This window comes from Eriocheir sinensis, chromosome 11 (genome assembly GCF_024679095.1).
Source record: "Eriocheir sinensis breed Jianghai 21 chromosome 11, ASM2467909v1, whole genome shotgun sequence".
In the NCBI taxonomy this organism is placed as follows: Eukaryota; Metazoa; Arthropoda; class Malacostraca; order Decapoda; family Varunidae; genus Eriocheir; species Eriocheir sinensis.
In genome coordinates this window covers 18,615,749-18,638,797 of record NC_066519.1, presented here as the reverse complement: position 1 = coordinate 18,638,797, position 23,049 = coordinate 18,615,749, and the positions used below count along the sequence as shown (strand labels likewise).

Here is a 23,049-nt window from a genome sequence, read left to right as displayed (position 1 = left end):
TTTTCGCCCTTTGGAAATTGTTGACGTGAGAGGCGGTAGCGTCTGAGAATGCCGACGTAAAGGTCCCGCCTCTGTGTTGGCACCAATGTTGTACCCTTGATGTTTTGCTTTTTCCTGGCATCGTACACTGAGTTGCTATTATCGTACGTAAGGGAGAATAGGAGAGGGAAAGAAGAGGAAGGAGGAGAATTAAGAACCGACAAACGTGATAAAGAACAAGCAAAATGAAAACAAGCAAATGTGAGTAAACAAATTAAAACGAGCTTGGTAGAACACGTGTGGGAGGGCGATGCATTCTGTAGTCTCTCTCTCTCTCTCTCTCTCTCTCTCTCTCTCTCATGACAACGAAAGAGAGAAAAAGAGTATATAAAGGAGGAAAATAAGAGTGAGTATACAGCATCTCTCTCTCTCTCTCTCTCTCTCTCTCTCTCTCAAGTCATCATGTATACCTAATCCCGCGAAAATCCTAAGTATATGCAAAACCTCACATTCGAACCTTGAGAGAGAGAGAGAGAGAGAGAGAGAGAGAGAGAGAGAGAGAGAGAGAGAGAGAGAGAGATCCTTCCTTACCTCTTTATTCTCCTCCTCCTTATGTTCCTTTCTCTCTTTCGTCGTCATCAGCTGTTCTTTGATGGACGCTACACTGGCGGGGGGCGCAGACGTGGGGGGTGCGGGGGTGGGGGTGGTGGAAGCGGGGGGTGGAGGGGGGGCGGAGGAGGGTGCGGTGACGGGGGGTGCGGGGGGCGCGGCGGAGGGGGCGGAGAGTGGGGGGCCGCCGCCTCCTCCCCCACTGCCCCCTTCCGTCTTGAAAAACATCTCTCGTTTGCTTTGTAACTGCAAGGAGAGAAAGTATAGATGTTAGAAAGGTTGTATAGACGCACTAAATAAAAGGGAACAAGAAGGATACGTGATAATAATACTCTACACTAAATAAAAGGATATGATACGTGTTTGAAAGATGCATACACGAAATAAAGGGCGAAAAAGAAGGATTAAAATAGTGTACCTCTTTAACATGTCCATGTGACCCATTTTCTTTGTAAATTTAAAGAGAATACAGAAAAAAAATATATATGAATGGAAATGGAAATGAAGAGTAGCGAGTAGCGAGCTTTTTTTTTATATTAATGTTTCCCTTTTTTGTGCCTTGAGCTGTCTCCTTTGTTGTAAAAAAATAAAAAAATAAATAAATGGATATAGAACGAACCGATAAAAATGATGAACCAACGAAAATATAAAAGGAAAAAAGAACATTTGAAATCGATAAATGAATGAGAAAAAGAAAACAGACAAAAAGACAAGTAAACGGAAATGTAGTCTGTTCACGATAACTTGGAGAATAAGCCACGCCCCCTTCCCCCATTCCGAGCATTTCATTGGTCAACCCACGCCCTCTCCCCAACTCAGGCTGCACGTCACTGGTGGGAGCTAGGAGTTTAAATTTTAATGGTGGTTGGTGGTTTGACGAGAAAGATAACTACTACTACTACTACTTGATAATACTAAACAAATAAAATAAAGACTTGATAATACTAAATAAATAAAATGATATGTAATGGTAAATGTTGCTCGTATAGTATTTGTCTTATTCTTTTGCTTTGTAACGCGAAGGATATAACTAAAAGGGTGAGTAACGTTGACGTTGTAAATAAATTCGTAAAGTCGAGGGATAACTAGACTAAAAATGTTCTTTGTGTAGTGTTTTCATTCTCTCTCTCTCTCTCTCTCTCTCTCTTTCTGATTATATAAAGATTAGATAATGATGGTACAGCAAAAAATTAAAAACTCGCAAGACAGATGTTGTTTGTTGTTTATCAAGGGTTTGAGTTACATGTTAATTAGGATGTTTTGTTGGTTTATTGATGATGTTTGTGTCTGTTACTTTTAGATATATGGAAATTGGTTTAATCTGTTGTTGAAGTAAAAAAAATGGGTTATCTTATGTTAGTTGATCTGAATATTTTGTTGACTGGCATTTTGTTGTTGTTGTTGTTGTTGTTGTTGTTGTTGTTGTTGATGATGGTGGTGGTGTTGGAGGTGGTAATCAATGGTGGTTGCAGTATTTGTTCCTGGTAGTATTGATGGTTGATATTGTTGCTGTTGGTGGTGGCGGTGGTAGTGATGGTGGTGGTAGTGATGTAGGTATAGTGAGAGTAGAAGTGATGGTGATGTTAGAAGTATTGGTGGTGGTAGTGGTGATGTTGGCATAGTGAGAGTCTTGGTAGTGTTGATAGTGTTGGAAGTGATGGTTATGTTAGTAGTGATGTTGGTGTGATGACAGTGGTAGTAGTTAATGATGGTGTAAGTAGTAGTAATAGTAATAGTGGTGATGGTGGTTGTGTAATGATAGTGTTAGAAGTTAATGATGATGTTAGTAGTAGTAGTAATGGTGGTGATGGTGAAAGACGGACTACATGAACAGGTCACGTAATGAACCAGTTTTATAGCCTTTGCACAACACAACACAGCACACCACCACACCACGTAACGCAAGACTTTCTACGTCCCCTAAAAAAGTTACGCAAAAAAGTGAGGTAGATAAATACACTTCAGAATAATCTCACTGACCTATTTCTCAAGACTTTCAGAAATTCGCGACGCAGTGATTTCCAGGGGAAGTAACACAAAATTGCTTCACTGTTTCGAATCATGCAAAGTGTGTGGGAAAGTTTTAGTATTTTGAATCTTGTAAAGTATAAAGTAAAGTTTCAGTATTTTCGAATGTTGTAATGTGTATTAAGTAAAGTTTCAATATTTCGAATGTTGTAAAGTGTATAAAGAAGTTTCAGTAGTGTTTCGAATCATGCAAAAAGTGTAGGCTATAAGTAAATTTTTAGTAATGTTTCAAATCTTGTACAGTGCTTTAAGTAGTTATAGTAGTTTTCCGAATCTTGTAAAGTGTACTGAGTAAAGTTTCAGTAGTGTTTCGAATCATGCAAAATTTTAATAGCGCTTCGAATTCTGCAAACTGAATTAAATAGGTTCACCATGTTCAATGTTTGCTGAGTATCAAATAGAGCTTAAAAGTTTCGAATTTTGTAAAGTGAATTAAAGTTTAAGAATTTCAAAGCTCATAAAGCTTACTGAATAAAGCTTCAATATTTAAAATTTGATTGACAATTTATCCAACTGAAAAGGCGAATAAAAGATGATAACAATAATAATAAAAAAAAAAATAATAATAATAATAACAACAATATTACTACTACTAATAATAATCAGAAGCAGCAAGGTGAATTTTGAGGAACGATGAGAATAAAGAAATAGAAAAGAAAAAAGCAGAAAAAAATTATGATGTAAAGAAAAAGAAAATATGATAATAATGATGATGATGATAATGATAATGATGATGGATTGTCAATGATATATATATTTTTTCCATATAGCAATTAACATGAAACCGTATACCCGTGTGTGTGTGTGTGTGTGTGTCCGCCACTCACCGAGGAGCTGCTGGAGCCTTTTCGAAATTTCTTGATATGCTCACTCACCGACATCGGGAAAGAAAACGGGACCAAAGAAAACGGGACTAAAGAAAACAGGCTACGCGGTGTTCACTGACTACAGACGTTTCAATGATTTCCTTTTTCTTTATTTTTTTTTCACTTTTCACTTTTTCTTTATTTTCTTCCACAATTTCTTTATTTTCTCGTTCTATTAATATTTTTTTTCCCACAATCTTTATTTTTTCGTTCTATTCCAGTTTTCGTCTATCACAATCTTTATTTTCTCATTATTTAGTTTTTTTCTTTTATTTGTTCTTTGTTTTATTCAATCTTTACTTTCATTTTTTTCTTATATTTGTTCTTCACACTTTCTATAAACAAGTTCAGGAATACAATAATTAAAAAAAAAAAAGTTTTTTTTTCAAGTTTATCAGATATTCTCGTCCTTATTTGTGGTCTTCATTTGTTTTTCTCTTCTTTCTTTGGTTTTGGAAATAAAGCTCACATTTCCATATAAAGCGAGACACATATCATTTTTATCCCCATCCTATGGTCAATTACCCTCCCTATCTCATTTTCTCCTATATTTTCACTAGTATATTTCTTTTTCTTCAGTCTCCTATTGATTTCTCTCTTCTTATCCTCTTCTTCCTTTCTCTCAGATACTAAAACTTTCTCTCCTTCTTTCTTATATTTCTCTTTTTAACTTTCTTTTCTTCTTTCCCTCCCTTTATGGAGTCTCCCTTTTCTCCTCCACTCCTTTCTCTCCATTCCTTTCAGGGACAAATATTTTCTATCCTTCTTTCTATTCGTCTTTTTCTCCTCCTTCACTTCGTTTCCTCAATTCCACTTAACTCAAACTGATTTCCTTTCATTCTATCTTTTTTTTTCCTTACTCCTTTCTCTCAATCCCTCTCCACTAGTACATCTATTCTCCCTTCTCTTTTCTCCACAAATTCTTCCCCTCTACTCCTTCTACTACTACTATTACTACTAACAGGATACATAAAACATAACGAAACTCCAATAATCAAAAAAATCTATTTCTCAATCCTCCACTTCGTTTTACCATCACACACGATCACCACCACCACATCCACTCTCCTTCACATCTGACACAAACTCCACCTCCTTATGGCTCTCTTCCTGTCCCCTTCGGCACCACACGCACGCCTCAAGGCCCACTAGGCACTCACACGACCACCTGGCACTGTAAACTTTCACTAGAACACGAGAAAGAGGGTTTGATTCCACTCCTTTTTACACTTCGATTTGTCTGTCTCTCTCCTTTCACGCGGCGGTCTGAAGTGTCACTGTCTGGTTCAGGGAGTGTTTAGAGGCACTGAGGGTGATATCAGTGCCTGTGTCCTCCCCCCCCTTCCCCCCCACCCGGCTCTCCTCCTCCTCTCCCTCCTTCCCCTCCTCCTCCTCTCCTTCGCTTTCTGGGTTAGCACCGGATGTGACGTGAGAGAAAATTTCCGTCAGAGTGTGTAGCCACGACCATAATGGGAGTGTGTGTGTGTGTGTGTGTGTGTGTGTGTGTGTGTGTGAAGAAACAGTCCGGCTTACGTATACATGTGAGTGATTATCTTGCTCTCACACTCAGACACACACACACACACACACACAGACACACACACACACACACACACACACACACACACCTGGACACGTGGCTAAGCAGGTTCACACAGCCGAATAGCACGTACACACACACACACACACACACACACACACACACACACACACACACGATTGACCTAACACTCGAGGGTGAATTGTGGTTAGTGAAAGTAGTGACAACCAACATCACAACCTGAAGTAACCAACATTATTATACGAACGACAGTAATAATAATAAGAGTAATAATAATAATAATAACAATAATAATGATAATAGAACCACACCCAGTAGAACGGCAATTTTTTATTACTACTACTATTACTACTACTACTACTACTACTACTACTACTACCATTTTGTCTTTAAATAAATGACACCAGGATAATATTTGAGTCACAAGAAAAAAGGCTATTAAAAGACAAACGTTCGACTTCCTTTACATAAATTACTACTACTACTACTACTACTACTACTACTACTATTACTACTACTACCACTACTACTATACATGAAAATACATACACCTACACCAACCACACACACTACCACCACCACCACCACTACTACTACTACTACTACTACTACTACTACTACTTTCACCACCACCAACAGTTAACTACCACCATCCGCTCAAGCTTATCAACTCCCTATTAGCAGCTTCCCGAGAGAGAGAGAGAGAGAGAGAGAGAGAGAGAGAGAGAGAGAGAGAGAGAGAGAGAGAGAGAGAGAGAGAGCGGTCAGATGACATAATTCACTTTTTCATGTCAATATCTGTCTCTTCCTGTGTTTCTGTCTGTCTGTCTGTCTGTTCGTCTCTCTCTCTCTCTCTCTCTCTCTCTCTCTCTCTCTCTCTCTCTCTCTCAGGATTAAATGTGATTGTTTCCTCTTTAAAATCACACTCCCCCCTCTTCTCTCCAATTTCCTCCCTCCTTCCCTCTCCTTTCCTCCTCCTTCCTCTCTCTCTCTCCCCTCCCCCCTTTTCCCTCCCTGCATTAGTCTAACCAGGAAACCGACAAGATATGCAGTTAGATAGATAGACAGAGAGAGAGAGAGAGAGAGAGAGAGAGAGAGAGAGAGAGAGAGAGAGAGAGAGAGAGAGAGAGAGAGAAAAGAAGAGGGAGAGAAACAGAAGAGAAGAAGAAAAAGGAGTAATGAGGAAAGAAAATAAAGAATGAGGAAGAAATAAGATAACAATACAAAGATGAAAATGAAGAAAAAAGAAGAAAAAATAGAAAAAAGGGGTCATCAGAAAGGAGAATAGAGAAAGAAGAAAAAAAAAAAGACAAACATAACAAGGAATAACCAGAAAATGACAGGAAGAAAAAAAAAAATGAGAAAAAAAAGTTAATGTAAAAGGAGAAGGAAAAACAGGACTAAGGGAGATGAATAATTCCAAATAATAACAATAACCACTAATAATAGGACCCAAAATAATTAAAAAGAGCAGAAATTCAATGCCGCCAATTACTGAACAAAGGAAGCAATCATGAGCGAGGCGGAGAAAGTTGATTATAGAGAGTTACTGAAGAGAGAGAGAGAGAGAGAGAGAGAGAGAGAGAGAGAGAGAGAGAGAGAGAGAGAGAGAGAGAGAGAGAGAGAGAGAGAGAGAGAGAGAGAGAGAAATAACTTGTTAGCACGGATGTGAAGAAGGCATGACAACGACAACAACAATAATAATGACAATAAAAATAAAACTACTACTACTACTACTACTATTACTACTACTATTGCTTGTAATGGTAGAGGCGGTAGTAGTATTAGTATTAGTATTTTTTATATCATTAGTATTAGTAGTAGAAGTAGAAGAAGAAAGAGAAGAAAAAGAAGAAGCAAAGAAGAAAGATGAGGAAGAAGTGGAAGAAGATAATGATGAAGAAGAGGAAGAAAATATGAAAAAAACAGAAGTAAAGGAAAAGAAATATAATAATGATGAGAAAGACGAAGATAATAATAATAACAACAATAATAATAATAATAATAATAATAATAATAATAATAATAATAATTCAAGAACATAAATACAAGCCACCAGTGACATATGATCAAAACAAAACAAAAACAAAAAAACGAAGAAAACAATTTATTTATTTAAGTATTCCATCCGCTAACCAGACGTCATTTAGATAAGGCAAGTGTCAGGTGTGTGATAAGCTTACATAGTCCCTTGTGTGTCCGGCTGCTGTACATGAAAAGTGGAGATAATCGTAGTAGTAGTGGTAGTAGTAGTAGTAATAGTAGTAGTAGTAGTAATAGTAGTAGTAGTAGTGGTTGTGGTGGTGGTTGTGGTGGTGGTGAAAGAAGAAAAAGCTTAATAAGTATAAGTAGATTAATGATGGTGCAGAATAGGAAGATGGAGATAAAGATGCAGGATAGGAAGATGAAAATAAAGAACAGGATGATGATGATGATGATGAAGAAGAGAAAGATGATGATGAAGCTGAAAAACAGGATGATGGTGACGACGAACAGAAAGATGAAGAATAACAAGATGATGATAAAGATGAAGAATAAGAAGTAGAAGTGGAAGAATAGGAGAACGAATATGATAATGATGAAAATAAGAGGAAGAATATGATGATGAAGAAAAGGAAGATGAAGAAGATGATGAAGAGGACGAAGAAAATGATGATAAAAACGAAGAAAAAAACAAACAAGAGAAACGAAGACATGAATAATAAAAATAAAAAGATAACAAACATAGATGATGAAGGAAAGGAAGATGAAGAAGATGATAAAGAGGACGAAGAAAATGATGATAAAAACGAAGAAAGAAAAACAAGAGAAACGAAGACATGAATAATAAAAATAAAAAGATAACAAGCATAGATGATGATGAAGAAAAGGAAGATGAAGAGGACGAAGAAAATGATGATAAAAACGAAGAAAAAAAAAACACAAGAAAAACGAAAACATGAATAAAACAACAACAAAAAGAACTTAAAATTACCTCACATAAAAAAACGAAAATATTAATGAAGTAAAAATAATAAAATAATAATAAAATAAAAATGATACAAGTAGACACAAAGCAGGTAAAGCACTTAATAAGATTGCAGGTGTAAATAGAGTAATGTGTCACCTCCCTTCCCTCCCTCCTCCTCCCTTCCTCACATCTTCCTAAGTCTCTACATCCTTATATTTTTCTTCTCCTTTACTCTCCTCATCTTCCCTTCTTTCTCCTCTCTCCCTTTATTCTCTTTTTCCTTCTACTTTTCCTTCCTTATTCTCATTATCTCACCTTCCCTTCTTTCTCCTCTCTCCCTTTATTCTCTTTTTCCTTCTACTTTTCCTTCCTTATTCTCATTATCTCACCTTCCCTTCTTTCTCCTCTCTCCCTTTATTCTCATTATCTCACCTTCCTTCTTTCTCCTCTCCCCTTTATTCTCTTTTTCCTTCTACTTTTCCTTCCTTATTCTCATTATCTCACCTTCCCTTCTTTCTCCTCTCTCCCTTTATTCTCTTTCCTTCTACTTTCCTTCCTTATTCTCATTATCTCACCTTCCCTTCTTTCTCCTCTCTCCCTTTATTCTCTTTTTCCTTCTACTTTTCCTTCCTTATTCTCATTATCTCACCTTCCCTTCTTTCTCCTCTCTCCCTTTATTCTCTTTTTCCTTCTACTTTTCCTTTCTTATTCTCATTATCTCACCTTCTCTTCTTTCTCCTCTCTCCTTTTATTCTCTTTTTCCTTCTACTTTTCCTTCCTTATTCTCATTATCTCACCTTCCCTTCTTTCTCCTCTCCTTCTGTTCTACCTTTTCCTTCATTATCTTCCTTCCTTTGTCTCATTATCTACCTTTTTTTTTTATTTCTCCTTCCCTCCCTTCGTTTTTTACCTTCCTCTCACCTCCCTAAGTCTTCCTCTTGTCTACAGTCTTATCTACCTCTTTTACTTTCCTCTTTTCCTCCCTTCCTTTCTTCCTGTTTTCTTTCCTCTTTTCTTCCTTCCCTTTTTTGTGTTTCCCTTTTCATCGCCTTTCCTTCTTTTCTTCTTCCTTGTTCTCCCTTTCATTTGCATCCTTCCTTTTCTCTTTCTTCACCCCCTTTCTTCCTTTCCTCTCTTCCTTTCACACATTTTCTTTTCCTCCCTTCTTCTTTCCTCCTTCTTGTTTTACCTTCTACCTTCTTCCTTCTGGTTTTACCTCTCTCTCTCTCTCTCTCTCTCTCTCTCTCTCTCTTCCTATCATCTTCCCTTCCGTTCCTCTTCTCTCCCTCTTAACACTCCCTCCTCCCTATCAATTTCTCTTCCTCATTCCTCTCCCCTCTTCCTCCTCCTCCTCCACCTCATAATATTAATCTTCCTGCTTCCTTCCACCTCTTCCTCCGCCTTCCTCTTTAGTCTAATCTTCCTCCTCTTCCTCCCCACTCCTCATTCTTCCACTTCTTCACCTCAAATCTTCTTCCTCCTCCTCCTCCTCCTCCAAAACCAGATACTATGTTTATACTTTGGATCAGAGAGCCAGATTAAAACCTCCTCCTCCTCCTCCTTCTTCTTTACCCCCCGTTGAGAACACACCTGAAAACAAACACACAAACACACACACACACACACACATGATCTCTTTAACTGAGTCAGAATTATAACGAAATGAGGAAAAACTAAGAAAAAGAGGAGGAGGAGGAGGAGGAGGAGGAGGAGGAGGAGGAGGGAGATAAAATTGTGAAAAAAATAAATGACTGGGTGAAATTTACCATAAGAGAGAGAGAGAGAGAGAGAGAGAGAGAGAGAGAGAGAGAGAGAGAGTGTCACCCCTCTCTCTCTCTCTCCTCCATTTCCTCCACTTTTCCACCATATGATAAGAGAGTATACCCAGACTCTCTCTCTTTCTCTCTCTCTCTCTCTCTCTCTCTCTCTCTCTCTCTCTCTCTCTCTCACACGCAGCTATATATCACCAACACGAAAACCACAACAGCAGGAGGAGGAGGAAGAGGAGGAAGAAGGAAGAGGAAGAAGAAGAGGTGGGGGAAGGAGTACAGAAAAGGAGGAGGAGGAGGAGGAGGAGGAAGGGCAGGTTAGGGCACGCCTCCCATCTTTCCACCTGCCCCCTCCTCCTCCTCCTCTTCCCCCCCCCCCCTTAGTTCACCTGTTCAATTAGGGGGGCGTAGAGCGGGCCACACCTGCGTTCACCTGCCCCAAGCACACCTGTGGCCTGGATGTGAAGTGAGACAGATGTGTGTGCAGGTATTTCTCTCTCTCTCTCTCTCTCTCTCTCTCTCTCTCTCTCTCTCTAAAGGTGCATGTGCTTGTCCGGACTACTACTACTATTACTACTACTACTACCACTACTACTACCACTACTACTACTACTACTACTACTATTACTACCACTACTACTATTACTACTACTACTATTTATCATCTAACCAGTTATAATTATACATGTGTTTGGTTCCGTGTGTGTGTGTGTGTGTGTGTGTGTGTGTGTGTGTGTGTGTGTGTGTGAGGTCAAAGGTAAAAAACTGTGTAAGGGAGGAGGAGGAGGAGGAGGAGGAGGAGAAGGAGGAGGAGGAGGAGGAGGAGTCGGAGGAGGAGTTTAGAGAGAGAAAAATGGGGAAACTTTTTACTTTTCTCCCAACATGCTTTCTCTCTCTCTCTCTCTCTCTCTCTCTCTCTCTCTCTCTCTCTCTCTCTCTCTCTCTCTCTTTTGGGTGACTCTTAAAGGGTTGAGAGCCACTTAACTTTAGAGGGCAATGCATTTTCTCTCTCTCTCTCTCTCTCTCTCTCTCTCTCTCTCTCTCTCTCTCTCTCTCTCTCTCAGTTAATATAAACAATGTGCATAATTAAACGTCACTTTCTTTTTCCCTCCTCCTCCTCCTCCTTCCATTTGCCTCTCCACCTGATTCATATCCTTCTCCTCTTCCTCTTGTTTCTCCACCTGCTCCTCCTCCTCCACCTCCTCCTCCTCCTCCTTCCTAAAAACGTTAATTTGAAATGTGTCATAGGCAAACCACAAAAAAATAAAGAACAACAGAAGGAGGAGGAGGAGGAGGAGGAGGAGGAGGAGTAAGAGTGGAAGGAAATTATTGAACGTTAACGCAACATCGGTTATTCTCAAAAGGAGGAACGAGAAGAGGAAGAGGAAGACCGGGAGGAGGAGGAGGAGGAGGAGGAGGAGGAGGAATCATTAGTGGGCGTTATACTGGTCATTGTGAAACCGGAGAAGAAAGAAAATGAGGAAGAAAAGGAGGAGGAGGAAGAGGAAGAGGAGGAGGAGAAGGAGGAGGAGGAGGAGGAGGAATAAATAAGAATCGTAATACTGGTCATTGCGAAAGCGAAGTAGGAAGAAAAGGAAGAAGAAAAAAGGAGGAGGAAGAGGAGGAGGAGGAGGAGGAGGAATAAATAAGAATCGTAATACTGGTCATTGTGAAAGCGAAGTAGGAAGAAAAGAAAGAAGAAAAAAGGAGGAGGAGGAAGAGGAGGTGGAGGAGGAGGAGGAGGAAGAGGAGGAGACAGACGAGCAATGACGTAATCTTTTTCCTTCCAAGGTCAGACCGGCGTACACACACACACACACACACACACACACACACACACACATACACGGGCTGCACCATATGTGTAAGGAGAGGGAGGGAAGGTGTGTTTGTCTATGTATGGAAGAGGAGGAGGAGGAGGAGGAAGATCGTTTTCTGTCCAGTACCAAATAAACCCGAGAGAGAGAGAGAGAGAGAGAGAGAGAGAGAGAGAGAGAGAGAGAGAGAGAGAGAGAGAGAGAGAGAGAGAGAGAGAGAGAGAGAGAGGATGAGTCACTAAAATCCACAGCACACCTTATTGCATGGGGAGGAGGAGGAGGAGGAGGAAGACGAGGAGGAGGAGGAGGAGAAGGAGGGAGAAAAAAAAGAAGAGGTAGAACAAGAAAACTTAAACAGAACAAAGGTTATTAGGGAGAGAGAGAGAGAGAGAGAGAGAGAGAGAGAGAGAGAGAGAGAGAGAGAGAGAGAGAGAGAGAGAGAGAGAGAGAGTGTCCCTACAGTATATATTTAACGTTAGCCATATCGATTATTGGAGGGAAGGAGAGAAGGAGGGAAGGAGGGAGGAAGAAGGATGAAGGGATAATGAAGGGAGGAGGAAGAAGAGGAGGAGGAGGAGGAGGAGGGAATAGATAGAGGATTAAGAACGGGGGAAGGAGAGGTGATACGAGAGAGAGAGAGAGAGAGAGAGAGAGAGAGAGAGAGAGAGAGAGAGAGAGAGAGAGAGAGAGAGACATGACACCCCTGATCCGCCCCATATGATATCTGACACCTGTGTTCACCACCACCACTACTACTACTACTACTACTACTACTACTACTATTACTATCATAACCTTCACTACCACTATCGGCACCACTATAACACTAACGCTGATGATAATAGTACTAATAGCAATAATGATGATGACAGTAAAAATAATAGTAATAATAATAATAGTAATAATAATAATAATAATAATGATAATAATGATAATAATAATAATCATAATAATAATAATACGAAGAAGAGATAAGTAGAATTCCCCTACCATTAAAATCACAAACACACACACACACACACACACACACACACACACACACACACACACACACACACACATACACACACGCAAAGATAAACAAATACGAGAAAGCGGATTAGAATTACAGACAACTGAATAAACGACAGGAGAGAGAGAGAGAGAGAGAGAGAGAGAGAGAGAGAGAGAGAGAGAGAGAGAGAGAGAGAGAGTTCCTTATCAGTTACCAAAGTGAGGCGGTGGTGGTGGTTGTGGCCAGCTGGTATTGCTATCTGAGAGAGAGAGAGAGAGAGAGAGAGAGAGAGAGAGAGAGAGAGAGAGAGAGATGGATGCAGGACAAGTATACACACACCACCTCCCGGATGTGGTACAGAGGTCAACCAATGACATGTGACCTCGCCAACACCATCACCACCACCACCACCACCAACACCTCCACCCCCATCAACACCCACTTTCATATATCTGTAACACCCAACATCACCAATTCACCACCATTATCAACATCACTGAACCCATGACCTTATGATACTGCCTTAGCCTACTCTTTTTATCACATATATACTAAACATTTTTTTTTTTTTGAGGTGGTGAATTGATTTTAATGCCTATATTTTTCATGTTATTTCTGATACTATTACTACTACTACTACTACTATTACTACTACCATCAGCACCATTACCCATAAACCCAGTGATGCATGACTGAACTCTCTCTCTCTCTCTCTCTCTCTCTCTCTCTCTCTCACACACACACACACACACATATTCACACACACATTCCGCTAAAAACACATAAATATCCTAAAATATGCAGAAGAAACCGATATATTGACACACACACACACACACACACACCTGGAAATCTACATCAATCAGTCAAATTATCGATTAGTCTCTCTCTCTCTCTCTCTCTCTCTCTCTCTCTCTCTCTCTCTACTTCCTCTTGAGCTTTTTTGGGGTATTTTTCGGTTAAAGGAGATATGCTGGATATATTTCCTATCTAAAAACCGACCCTCCGATCACCCCTACTACTTATATAACAATTAGTAATATACAATAAACATGGTCCTACTGAACATATACGAGTACATGTCTTTTATATGTTCTGTAGGATTAAGTATACGCAATGTGTATTGTATATTACTCTAATTGTTATATAAGTAGAAGGGTAGTGAGCGGAGGGTCGGTTTTTATATAGGAAATCTCCCCCTCTCTCTCTCTCTCTCTCTCTCTCTCTCTCTCTCTCTCTCTCTCTCTCACACACACACACACACACACACACACACACACACACATTCCCTCCCCAATGGCCTCACCAACACACTTCACTTCCCTCCACTTCTTCCTCCTCCTCCTCCTCCTCCCCCCCCCCCCTTCTTCTCCAAGGTAACCTGAACACCGTGACAATAGCATCATTCAGACCCCAAGGACCCGACACACACACACACACACACGGAGTTTTTCTTGAAACGTAAATTCAGACGCACACACACACACACTCATACATACACACACACCCATATATAAACATTCACAAAAGCGTTTCTTCACTTTCATCTCCTTTCTTGATTCCTCCCTTCCTTCCTGCCTTTCTTGCCTTCATCCTTTTCTTTTCTTAGCGTTTCTTCACGTTTCTTCCTTCCTTCCTTCTTTCACACCTTTTCTTAATTTCTCCCTCCTTATTCTCCTTCCTTCCTTCTTTTCTTTCTTTTCTTAGCGTTTCTTCACATTTCTTCCTTCCTTCCTTCTTTCACACCCTTTCTTAATTTCTCCCTCCTTATTCTCCTTCCTTCCTTCTTTTCTTTCTTTTCTTAGCGTTATTTCACCGCCTTTTCCTTCCTTCTTTCCTTCACCTCTTCCGTAATTCCTCCCTCCCCTTCCTTCCTTCCCTCTTCCCTAGGTTCTCTAATGACAACGAAGGAGAAAAGAAGGAAAAGACGAAAGGGAAGGAGCAGAAAAAATATGGACAAAGAAGGGAAAGAAATAAAAGAAAGAAGAGAAAGATGATATATATAAACAGAAAGATGGAAAAGAAGAGAAAAAGATATAGATAAAACACACACACACACACACACACACACACACACACACACACACACACACATACAAAGTGAACGCATACACACAAACATACATACATAGTTACATACACACACCCTTCCTCATTCGTGCACACACACATACGTACACATGTAGGCTTAATATTATACAGTCATGGGGTTCATTTATACGCACATACAAAGCTTACATGTACACACAGAGGGTCCATTCATCAAGAAATACGTACATGGGCCGTCTTTAAATACACACACACACACACACACACACACACACACACACACACGTACATGGATTTAAAATATATGTGGCCATGGTTACTTTAAAGGAGGAGGAGGAGGAGGAGGAGGAAGTGTAAAAAACGAAGCCGACGAGGAAGAATAAAAGAAAAAAAACAGGAAAAACTTAACGATGCGGTAAAAGAAGGAGGAGGAGGAAGAAGAAGAAGAAGAAGAAGAAGAAGAAGAAGAAGAAGAAGAGGAGGAGGAGGAGGAAAAACCAAAGACGAAGAAGAATATGAAGAAAACAAAAAACAAAATGAACAATGAGAGAAAAAAAAGAATCAGGAGGAGGAGGAGGAAGAAGAGGAGGAGGAGGAAGAGGAAGAGAAGACTTAAGATAACAAAGAATTAGTCATATCTATACACAGCTTATATATACTTATCAACACACACACACACACACACACACACAGTCACTCACACAATTCCTCGATAAATTAGCACAAACAAACATTTAATCGTAAAGAACAATAGAACACAATGAACAATAGGAGTGAATCAGGTCTTAGTAATAATAATAATAATAATAATAATAATAATAATAATAATAATAAGTGATAATAGAATAGTGAAAATAATGATAAAAAAATAAGAAAAAGAAGGAAATTGCTTGTTAGAGAGAGAGAGAGAGAGAGAGAGAGAGAGAGAGAGAGAGAGAGAGAGAGAGAGAGAGAGAGCATGACCTTTGCAGGAAAATTTACATCTCTCTCCCATCTGCCTCACACACACACACACACACACACACACACACACACACACACACACACACACACACACACACACAAATGTCATGCAAAAACGAAGGACAAAAAAGGGAGATGGGAAGTGAGGGAAAGGAAGAAAGGGAGAAAGGGAGGGGGGGAGGGAGAGGGAGGTAAAAAAAAAAGGGAGAGGTAGGAAGGGAGGGAGAGGAAGAATAAGGGAAGAAAGGTATATATTTTTTGTATTCATATCCTCTCTCTCTCTCTCTCTCTCTCTACTTCTTCATTATTTCCTTTCTTCATTTTTATTTGTTTATTTTGCAGATTGAAGTAAACAAAAAACTAGACGTAAAAATAAACTCTCTCTCTCTCTCTCTCTCTCTCTCTCTCTCTGACCAAGGAAATCGTGCAGAAGGAGAATGAAGGAATGGAGGAATGAAGGGGGGAAGAGAAAGAGGAAATAGGGGAAAAAAATGGAATGGAAAGATGGAGTAGAAGGGATGGAAAGGAAAAGGAAGGGAAAGGGAGGGGAAGGAAGGAAAAGGGAAAGTGAGGGAAGGGAAGGGACGGAAGGGAAGGGAAAGGGAGGGGAAGGAAGGGAAAGGGAAAGGGAAAGGGGAAGGAAGGGGAGGGGAAGGAAGGGAAAGGGAAAGGGAGGGGACGGAAGGGAAGGGAAAGGGAGGGGACGGAAGGGAAAGGGAAGGGAAGGGACGGAAGGGAAGGGAAGGGAAATGAAGGGAAGGGAAAGGATGGGAAGGGAAATGAAGGGAAGGGAGGAAAAGGGAAATGGGAAAGGTAAAGGAGATTAAAAAAAAGAATGGTAGGGAGAACGAAGGACTAGGAAGGGATTATGTAAACGAAGGGAGGGGAAGGGAAGGGAAGTGAGGGGAAAAAGGAATAGGAATTGAAAGGAAGGTGAATAGAAGATGAAACAGAGAAAATAGGAACAAAAAATAAGACAATGAAAGATAGGGAAGGGAAGGGACGAAAGAAGGAAGGGGAGGAGGATGAAGGGAAGAGGGAAAAAAATGGAACGAAAAAGAGCGAGAAAAGGAAAGAGAAAGAAGGGTAGATGACAAAAAGAAAAGAAGATGGCAGAAGAAAAGAGGAGCAAGGAAGGGAAGGAGAAAATGGAAAGGAAAGAAAGGGAGGAAGGGGAGGGGAAGAAGGAAGAATAAGGAAAGAATGAGGAAAAAAATACAAGAAACGAAAGACAGGGAAAGAAAGAAGGAATGAAGGGAAAGGAAAGAAAGGGAAGAAGGAAGGGAAGGGAAAGAAAGGAAGGGGATGAAGGAGGGGAAGGGAAAGAAAGGAAGGGGAAGAAGGAAGAAACAGATGAGGAAAAAAAAAATACAAGGAACGAAAGAAGGAATGAAGGGAAAGGAAAGGAAGAAAGAAGGAAAGGGAAGAGAAGGAAGGGAAGGAAAAGAAGGAAGAAACAGATGAGGAAAAACAAAACAAAAACGCAATGAACGAAAGAAAGGGAAAGAAAGAAGGAATGAAGAAGGGAAAGGAAAGACAGGGAAGAAGGAAAGGAAGGGAAGGGAAAGAAGGGGAGGGGAAGAAGGAAGAAACAATGAACGAAAGAAAGAAGGAACGAAGAAGGGAATGAAAGAGAAAGGAAAGAAAGGGAAGAAGGAAGGGAAGGGGAGGGAAAGAAGGGGTTGTGGTTCCCAAATACTAGACGCTTGGAATCCGATCCTTCCTTCCCCTTCTCCTGTCCCTTCCCCCTGCAACCTAAGAAGGAGGAGGAGGAGGAGGAAGAGGAGGAGGAAACAACACGAGAGTAGAGAATTTTCCACATCCGGTATTTATCTTGAAGGCACTGCTCTCTCTCTCTCTCTCTCTCTCTCTCTCTCTCTCTCTCTCTCCACTTTACTTCACATGACGGGTAAAAAAAGTTATCTCCTCCATTTCCTCCACCTCCTTCTTCCTCTCCATCATCAACTCTTCCTCCTCCTCCTCCTCTTACTCCGTCCCCTATCTCTCTCTCTCTCTCTCTCTCTCCCAAAGTTTCCCTCCCTCCCTTGGTAACGGTTAGCTTGCCTTCCTCCCTCTTTCCCTCTCTCTCCCTCCCCTTTTCTCTCCTCTCTCCTCCCTCCTCCTCCTCTGAAAAGTTCCGAGGAGGAAGGCCTGGGAGAGGAGAGAGAGAGAGCGAGAGAATGGAGACAGGTAATAAGAGACAGACAGACAGACAGACAGACAGACACACACACATACACACACACAAACACTCTCCTACCCCCCAACCTCACAAACACACACACACACAAACACACTCACAGCGGGATCCTGCAAAGGCGAGGCGGCGGCGGCGGTGGTGGCGGCGGAGGCGGCTTCCCTGGGCGTGTCTCTGGCCCCTACACCGCCCCCCCCAGGCAGCCCCCCGTTGGCGTCAGGGGGGGGCGCGGCGCCGGTAGCATCATAGAGTTTGTGGCGCTGAGCTAGCCGGTCGAGGGATGCTAGGCGGTAGGTGGAGTTCGAACTTGCGGAGTACTTGGAGTAGGAGTTATATGTGGATGGTGCTGTTCCTCCACCTCCTGTACCTCCTCCTCCACCGGTGCCGGCTCCTCCACCCGATCCCCAAGTCTTCTTCATGTCATCCAGTCTGCGGAGTCTCGGCGAGGAGGAGTACGAGGGCGGAGTGGACCCAGTTCGGAGGTAGGACGGCTGGGAGGTGACCACACGCCCCCCGCCGCCGCCCCCCGCCTCGCCCCCTATCGCTGTCTCCCCGTTCATAGCCACCACCAAGCGTCTCGTCCTTCCTGCAGTGCCCCCCGCCTCCTCCTGGCCGCCGCAGCACGTCTCCACGGTGAGGGGGGCGCCGCGCCTCTCTCAAACTCCCCTCACGGACACACACACCACGTGGTTTAACTCAATCTCACGTCCACGGCCTCACAGCACCTCATAAGCACCTGTGTCGCCTCTATGTCACCTGTAAGTCACCCTCGTAGCACTGCCTCGCCCTCCTCTTCGGTTAAAATCAATGGGAGGAGGAGAACGGCGTGCGACCTCCCCGCGTCACTGCCCGGCACATACTGGTCTTGTGAGCGGCAGTTCCCGGTATATTTATCAGCGGTGTGACACGTTATCGCTATCAAGATGGTGGTAAGGGGTGACAGGGGTGTGGTAGGGTGCTGTGGGGCTATTGCATGGTAGGGTGTGTTGGTATGCTCTTCCCTGCACGCTAACCTCGCACACACACGCACGCACACACGCAACGAGGTCTGCTCACTGACTGGTTAGGTTGAGGTTGGGCAAGTCTGTGGTCTGCTCTCTCTCTCTCTCTCTCTCTCTCTCTCTCTCTCTCTCTCTCTCTCTCTGCGGCACCACTCGCATACACACAAACATACACACACACTCAAGCGGCCCCGCCCTCTCCACACACACACACACACACTAACCTATCCTACCCTACCCAAGCGTACCCATACACAAAAAACGCACACACACACGCACACGCACACATGCCAAAACACACAACCACACGCGAGAGGAACATGAGCAGCAAGAACACACACACACACACACACACACACACACTCTGAACACACACACACACACACAAAAAAAAAAAAACGCAAACTCGACAGAAAGCAAGACATAGCGACGCCAGAGAGAGAGAGAGAGAGAGAGAGAGAGAGAGAGAGAGAGAGAGAGAGAGAGAGAGCAATGCGGACGTCTTGGAATTACAATCTACGGACAAGCACGGACGAAGGTGACTCACGGACGGGAAGTGGCGGTTGGGAGGGCACGTGGGCAGGTGAGAGGAAGGACACGGACCGGAAATGGGCCTCACCTGTCCTTAATTAAAGCCACGGACGAGGAATTAATAAGAAAAGGTGTGTGGCTGATTCGTACGTCTGGAAGGGGGACGATGGTGTGTGTATGTGTGTGTGTGTGTGTGTGTGTGTGTGTGTGTTGTATGCCTTATTCGATATCATACCGCACTCTTCTTCCTCTTCCTCTTCTTCCTTCCTCCTCCTCCTCCTCTATTATCACTATTATGAACGCAAGTATTTTTCAAGGACTTCTTCCTCTTCTTTTTCTCTTTTTTTATTATTACTGGTAGGAGAGAGAGAGAGAGAGAGAGAGAGAGAGAGAGAGAGACTAAACAGTGGAAATCATTAAACAGGAAATTTCTACACACACGTCTCATCCTACCCCACCCCCCACCTCTCTCTCTCTCTCTCTCTCTCTCTCTCATAGCGGCCTATCAGATAACAATGAAAACTCTTACTTTCTTATCTTCTTATCTTTAACTACTATCTTACTTTCATCTGTTTGCGTTAGAGAGAGAGAGAGAGAGAGAGAGAGAGAGAGAGAGAGAGAGAGAGAGAGAGAGAGAGAAAGCTCATAACTAATAATTGAGGATAAAATTAATTAAATCAGAACTAATTATAATGTGCGTGCGTGCGTGCGTGCGTGTGCGTGTGCGTATATGGATAGGGATTACACACACACACACACACACACACACACACACACACCAGTCCTGCACCCCCTACATAAGCAAACACATATATCAAATCTCTCTCTCTCTCTCTCTCTCTCTCTCTCTCTCTCTCTCTCTCTCCCAGGTGAAGTAGAGCCTAATCAGTATACACACACACCTGGACGCCTCGATAAGTTGCAAAATGAACGAAATCTACGCAACGGGTATCACTGTTTCCATAATGTTTCGGTGTGATTCAAAAAGTTTCACGAAGGTCACCAGAAACGTTACGGAGAGGAGGAGGAGGAGGAGGGGGGGGGATTGAAGAGGAGAGATAAAGAGGAGAGAATCAACAGGAAAAGGATGCAAGATAATGGAAGAAAGAAAGAAAAGGAAGAAAAAAGGAGGAAGGATAGTAATGATAAAGATGCTAGACGGGAAAGTATGTAATAATAATAATAATAATAATAATAATAATAAGAAGAAGAAGAAGAAGAAGTGTACGAGCATATTGAGGTATTTCTCTCTCTCTCTCTCTCTCTCTCTCTCTCCCTCTCTCTCTCACCTTTCATTTTTTATCATATACTTTCCTTCCTCCCCTTCCTCCATTCCTTTACATGAGTCACCCATCATTTATATAGGAATTCATGGTGACAAGTATAATGAGTTCGTAAAGGAAATACTTGTACAATTATTAATAAACTTACTAATTCAACTACAACTAATACGACTTATAATAATACCTATGATATATTTTTCTTCCTCTCAATTTAAATGAGTCGGTCTTTCCTCTACAGTTTCCCTTTGAACGTACAAACTGAAAACGAACTGAAAACGAGATCCATCACCTCAAAGAAAACCGACCGTGAAAAGGGGAACGATACTAGACTTTAACAATGTACCTATTCTATAAAGTTTGGGGCACAGGGTATAGCTGCGCGTGGCCCCAGTGCTAATCTACGTCGCATTGGCCAGTGTGTCATCCGGGTTATTATCTGTGCTGTTAGACGTCATATATTTCGCTCATGGAAACGAATAGCGGTTAACTGACAGAAATGTTGGTCAGGTTAATTGAAGTGAATGAGGAGGAGAGAGGAACAGACAGCTTGTGGGCTTATAAGGAGGTTGGCCGCTTTAGTGATTTTAACTTATTCGGCACGCGTTGGGCACGTCACTGACCGGCGGTACATATAAAGAGAGCACCTGCTGTGTCTACGTGCGGGAACAACATCGCCCATGAAGCTATGAAGGGGTCAACGCGACAGCTACATGAGTTCACCGTTCTGCAGGATGATTGCTATACTCGCTGATGACTAGGTCTGAAAAAAAAAAAAAAGGTCTGTGCTGCATCGCCTAGCTTGAATTAATGTAGTTATTTGTGATCATCGGGTTAGTTTGGAGTTCAAAAACACTTTAGTCACTGACGTTACTGAACTATAGACATTTGAAAGCCTGTATCAAATCCCATTGTAGTCGTTTCTTTACCAACGCGAATGGATTAAGTTGCTTGCGTCGTTTTTCATTTCATACGGCTATGCCCTCAATAATTTTCGTCGAGTGTCGCTGTCTCTCGAGTAATTAATGTCATTTTTTGCAATTAGGGGACTAGAACTGAACAGCTTGCCCCAGGTGAAGTCTTACCAGTGAGTTATACAAAGACAACATTACCCTCTGCGTCTCACAGTTCCTCGCTATGAACCCGAGCATAGTAATCGCATTGTTACAGGGGTTTTGGTCACTGCGGATGGTGACCACGAGATCAGATTCCCTAGGCACGACCGCAGAGGTTCTCCACGCACGTTGAATGTATGGTTACTATTTCTGGACCCGGAGTGACCCTTAGGAGGCGAATCACACTTGCACAGATTGAAGGATATTTGCAGTTTCTTGACCTCGATTATCAGCAGAGGGCCTTTTTGGGTGATTTCGCAAACGGACATCGTGAGGGACTTTCCACCCACTTATGTGAAAGCATCAAACTTCAGGTAAAGGAGGAAATGGAGGAGGAGGAGGAGGAGGAGGATGTGGAGAGGCGGTGATGAATGTAAGAGGAGGAGAAAAAGCTGGTTATTTGAGGAGGTGGAGAAGGTGAAGAGAGAAAAAAAGGTGTGTGTGTGTGTGTGTGTGTGTGTGTGTGTGTGTGTGTGTGTGTGTGTGTGTGTGTGTGTGATAAGATAGATAAATTTCGTAGTTTGAAAAAAGAAGGAAAGGTAATGAGAAGGAAGGAGAAGGAAAGAAGGAAGGGAAAGGCAGAAAAAAAGATGAGAAAGGAGAAAACAGGAAGAGATTAGGAGAAATAAAAAACAGGAGAAATAAGAGGAAAGAAGAAGAAAAATGAGGAAGAGGAGGAGGAGGAGGAGGAGAGAGAGGAAAGGTTTCTTGTCTATTCCTCCTCCATCACAACCTCCTTCACTCCTCCCTTACCTTGAGTACCTCCTTTTCCTCCTCCTCCTCCTCCTCCTCCTCCTCTTCTCAAACCTCCATTTTCCTCTATTACCTCCTTCAGACAATTGACATTCCTACCTTACCTCTGCTCTCCATCTCTATTCCTCCTCCATCTTCTCCTCCTCCTCCTCTTCCACCCACGATTCCTTTCTTTCCTCCCCTTGTTCAGAGTCTATGGATGGTGTGTGTGTGTGTGTGTGTGTGTGTGTGTGTGTGTGTGTGTGTGTGTGTGTCTGGCGCCAGTACATCCTTTTCTACTTACGCTGTCCAGAACACACACACACACACACACACACACACACACTTGAGGAAGGAAAAATATCAAGAAATAAATATAATAAAGGGTGAAGAGAGAGAGAGAGAGAGAGAGAGAGAGAGAGAGAGAGAGAGAGAGAGAGAGAGAGAGAGAGAGAGAGAGAGAGAGAGAGAGAAATGTGATCTCCAGACATAAAGCAGGAAAGAAACAAAAAAAAATATGTATGTGGGTGACCATCTCAGCTGACCACATTCCTCTCTCTCTCTCTCTCTCTCTCTCTCAAGGGACGCAAAGATCAGAATAATTTAAG

The 23,049-nt window shown here is 42.1% G+C and overlaps 1 protein-coding gene across 9 annotated transcripts in view; it reads right to left on the bottom strand.

Moving 5' to 3' along the window:
- LOC126996988 (septin-7-like) overlaps nucleotides 1-23,049 on the bottom strand; it is an 80,417-nt gene that overhangs the window by 51,999 nt on the left and 5,369 nt on the right. For 2 of the 9 annotated variants that reach the window (XM_050858002.1, XM_050858000.1), the window contains exons 1-2: nucleotides 17,887-18,852; nucleotides 571-834 (exon numbers count right to left, since the gene is read on the bottom strand). In XM_050858002.1, coding sequence (XP_050713959.1) covers nucleotides 571-834; nucleotides 17,887-18,342 — 720 coding nt within the window. In that variant the 5' untranslated portion in view covers nucleotides 18,343-18,852. Of the gene's footprint in view, nucleotides 1-570; nucleotides 835-3,443; nucleotides 3,818-4,574; nucleotides 4,592-4,642; nucleotides 4,810-17,886; nucleotides 18,853-23,049 lie in introns of those variants that run through there. The other 7 variants (XM_050858005.1, XM_050858006.1, XM_050858007.1 and 4 more) reach the window with 7 other exon arrangements.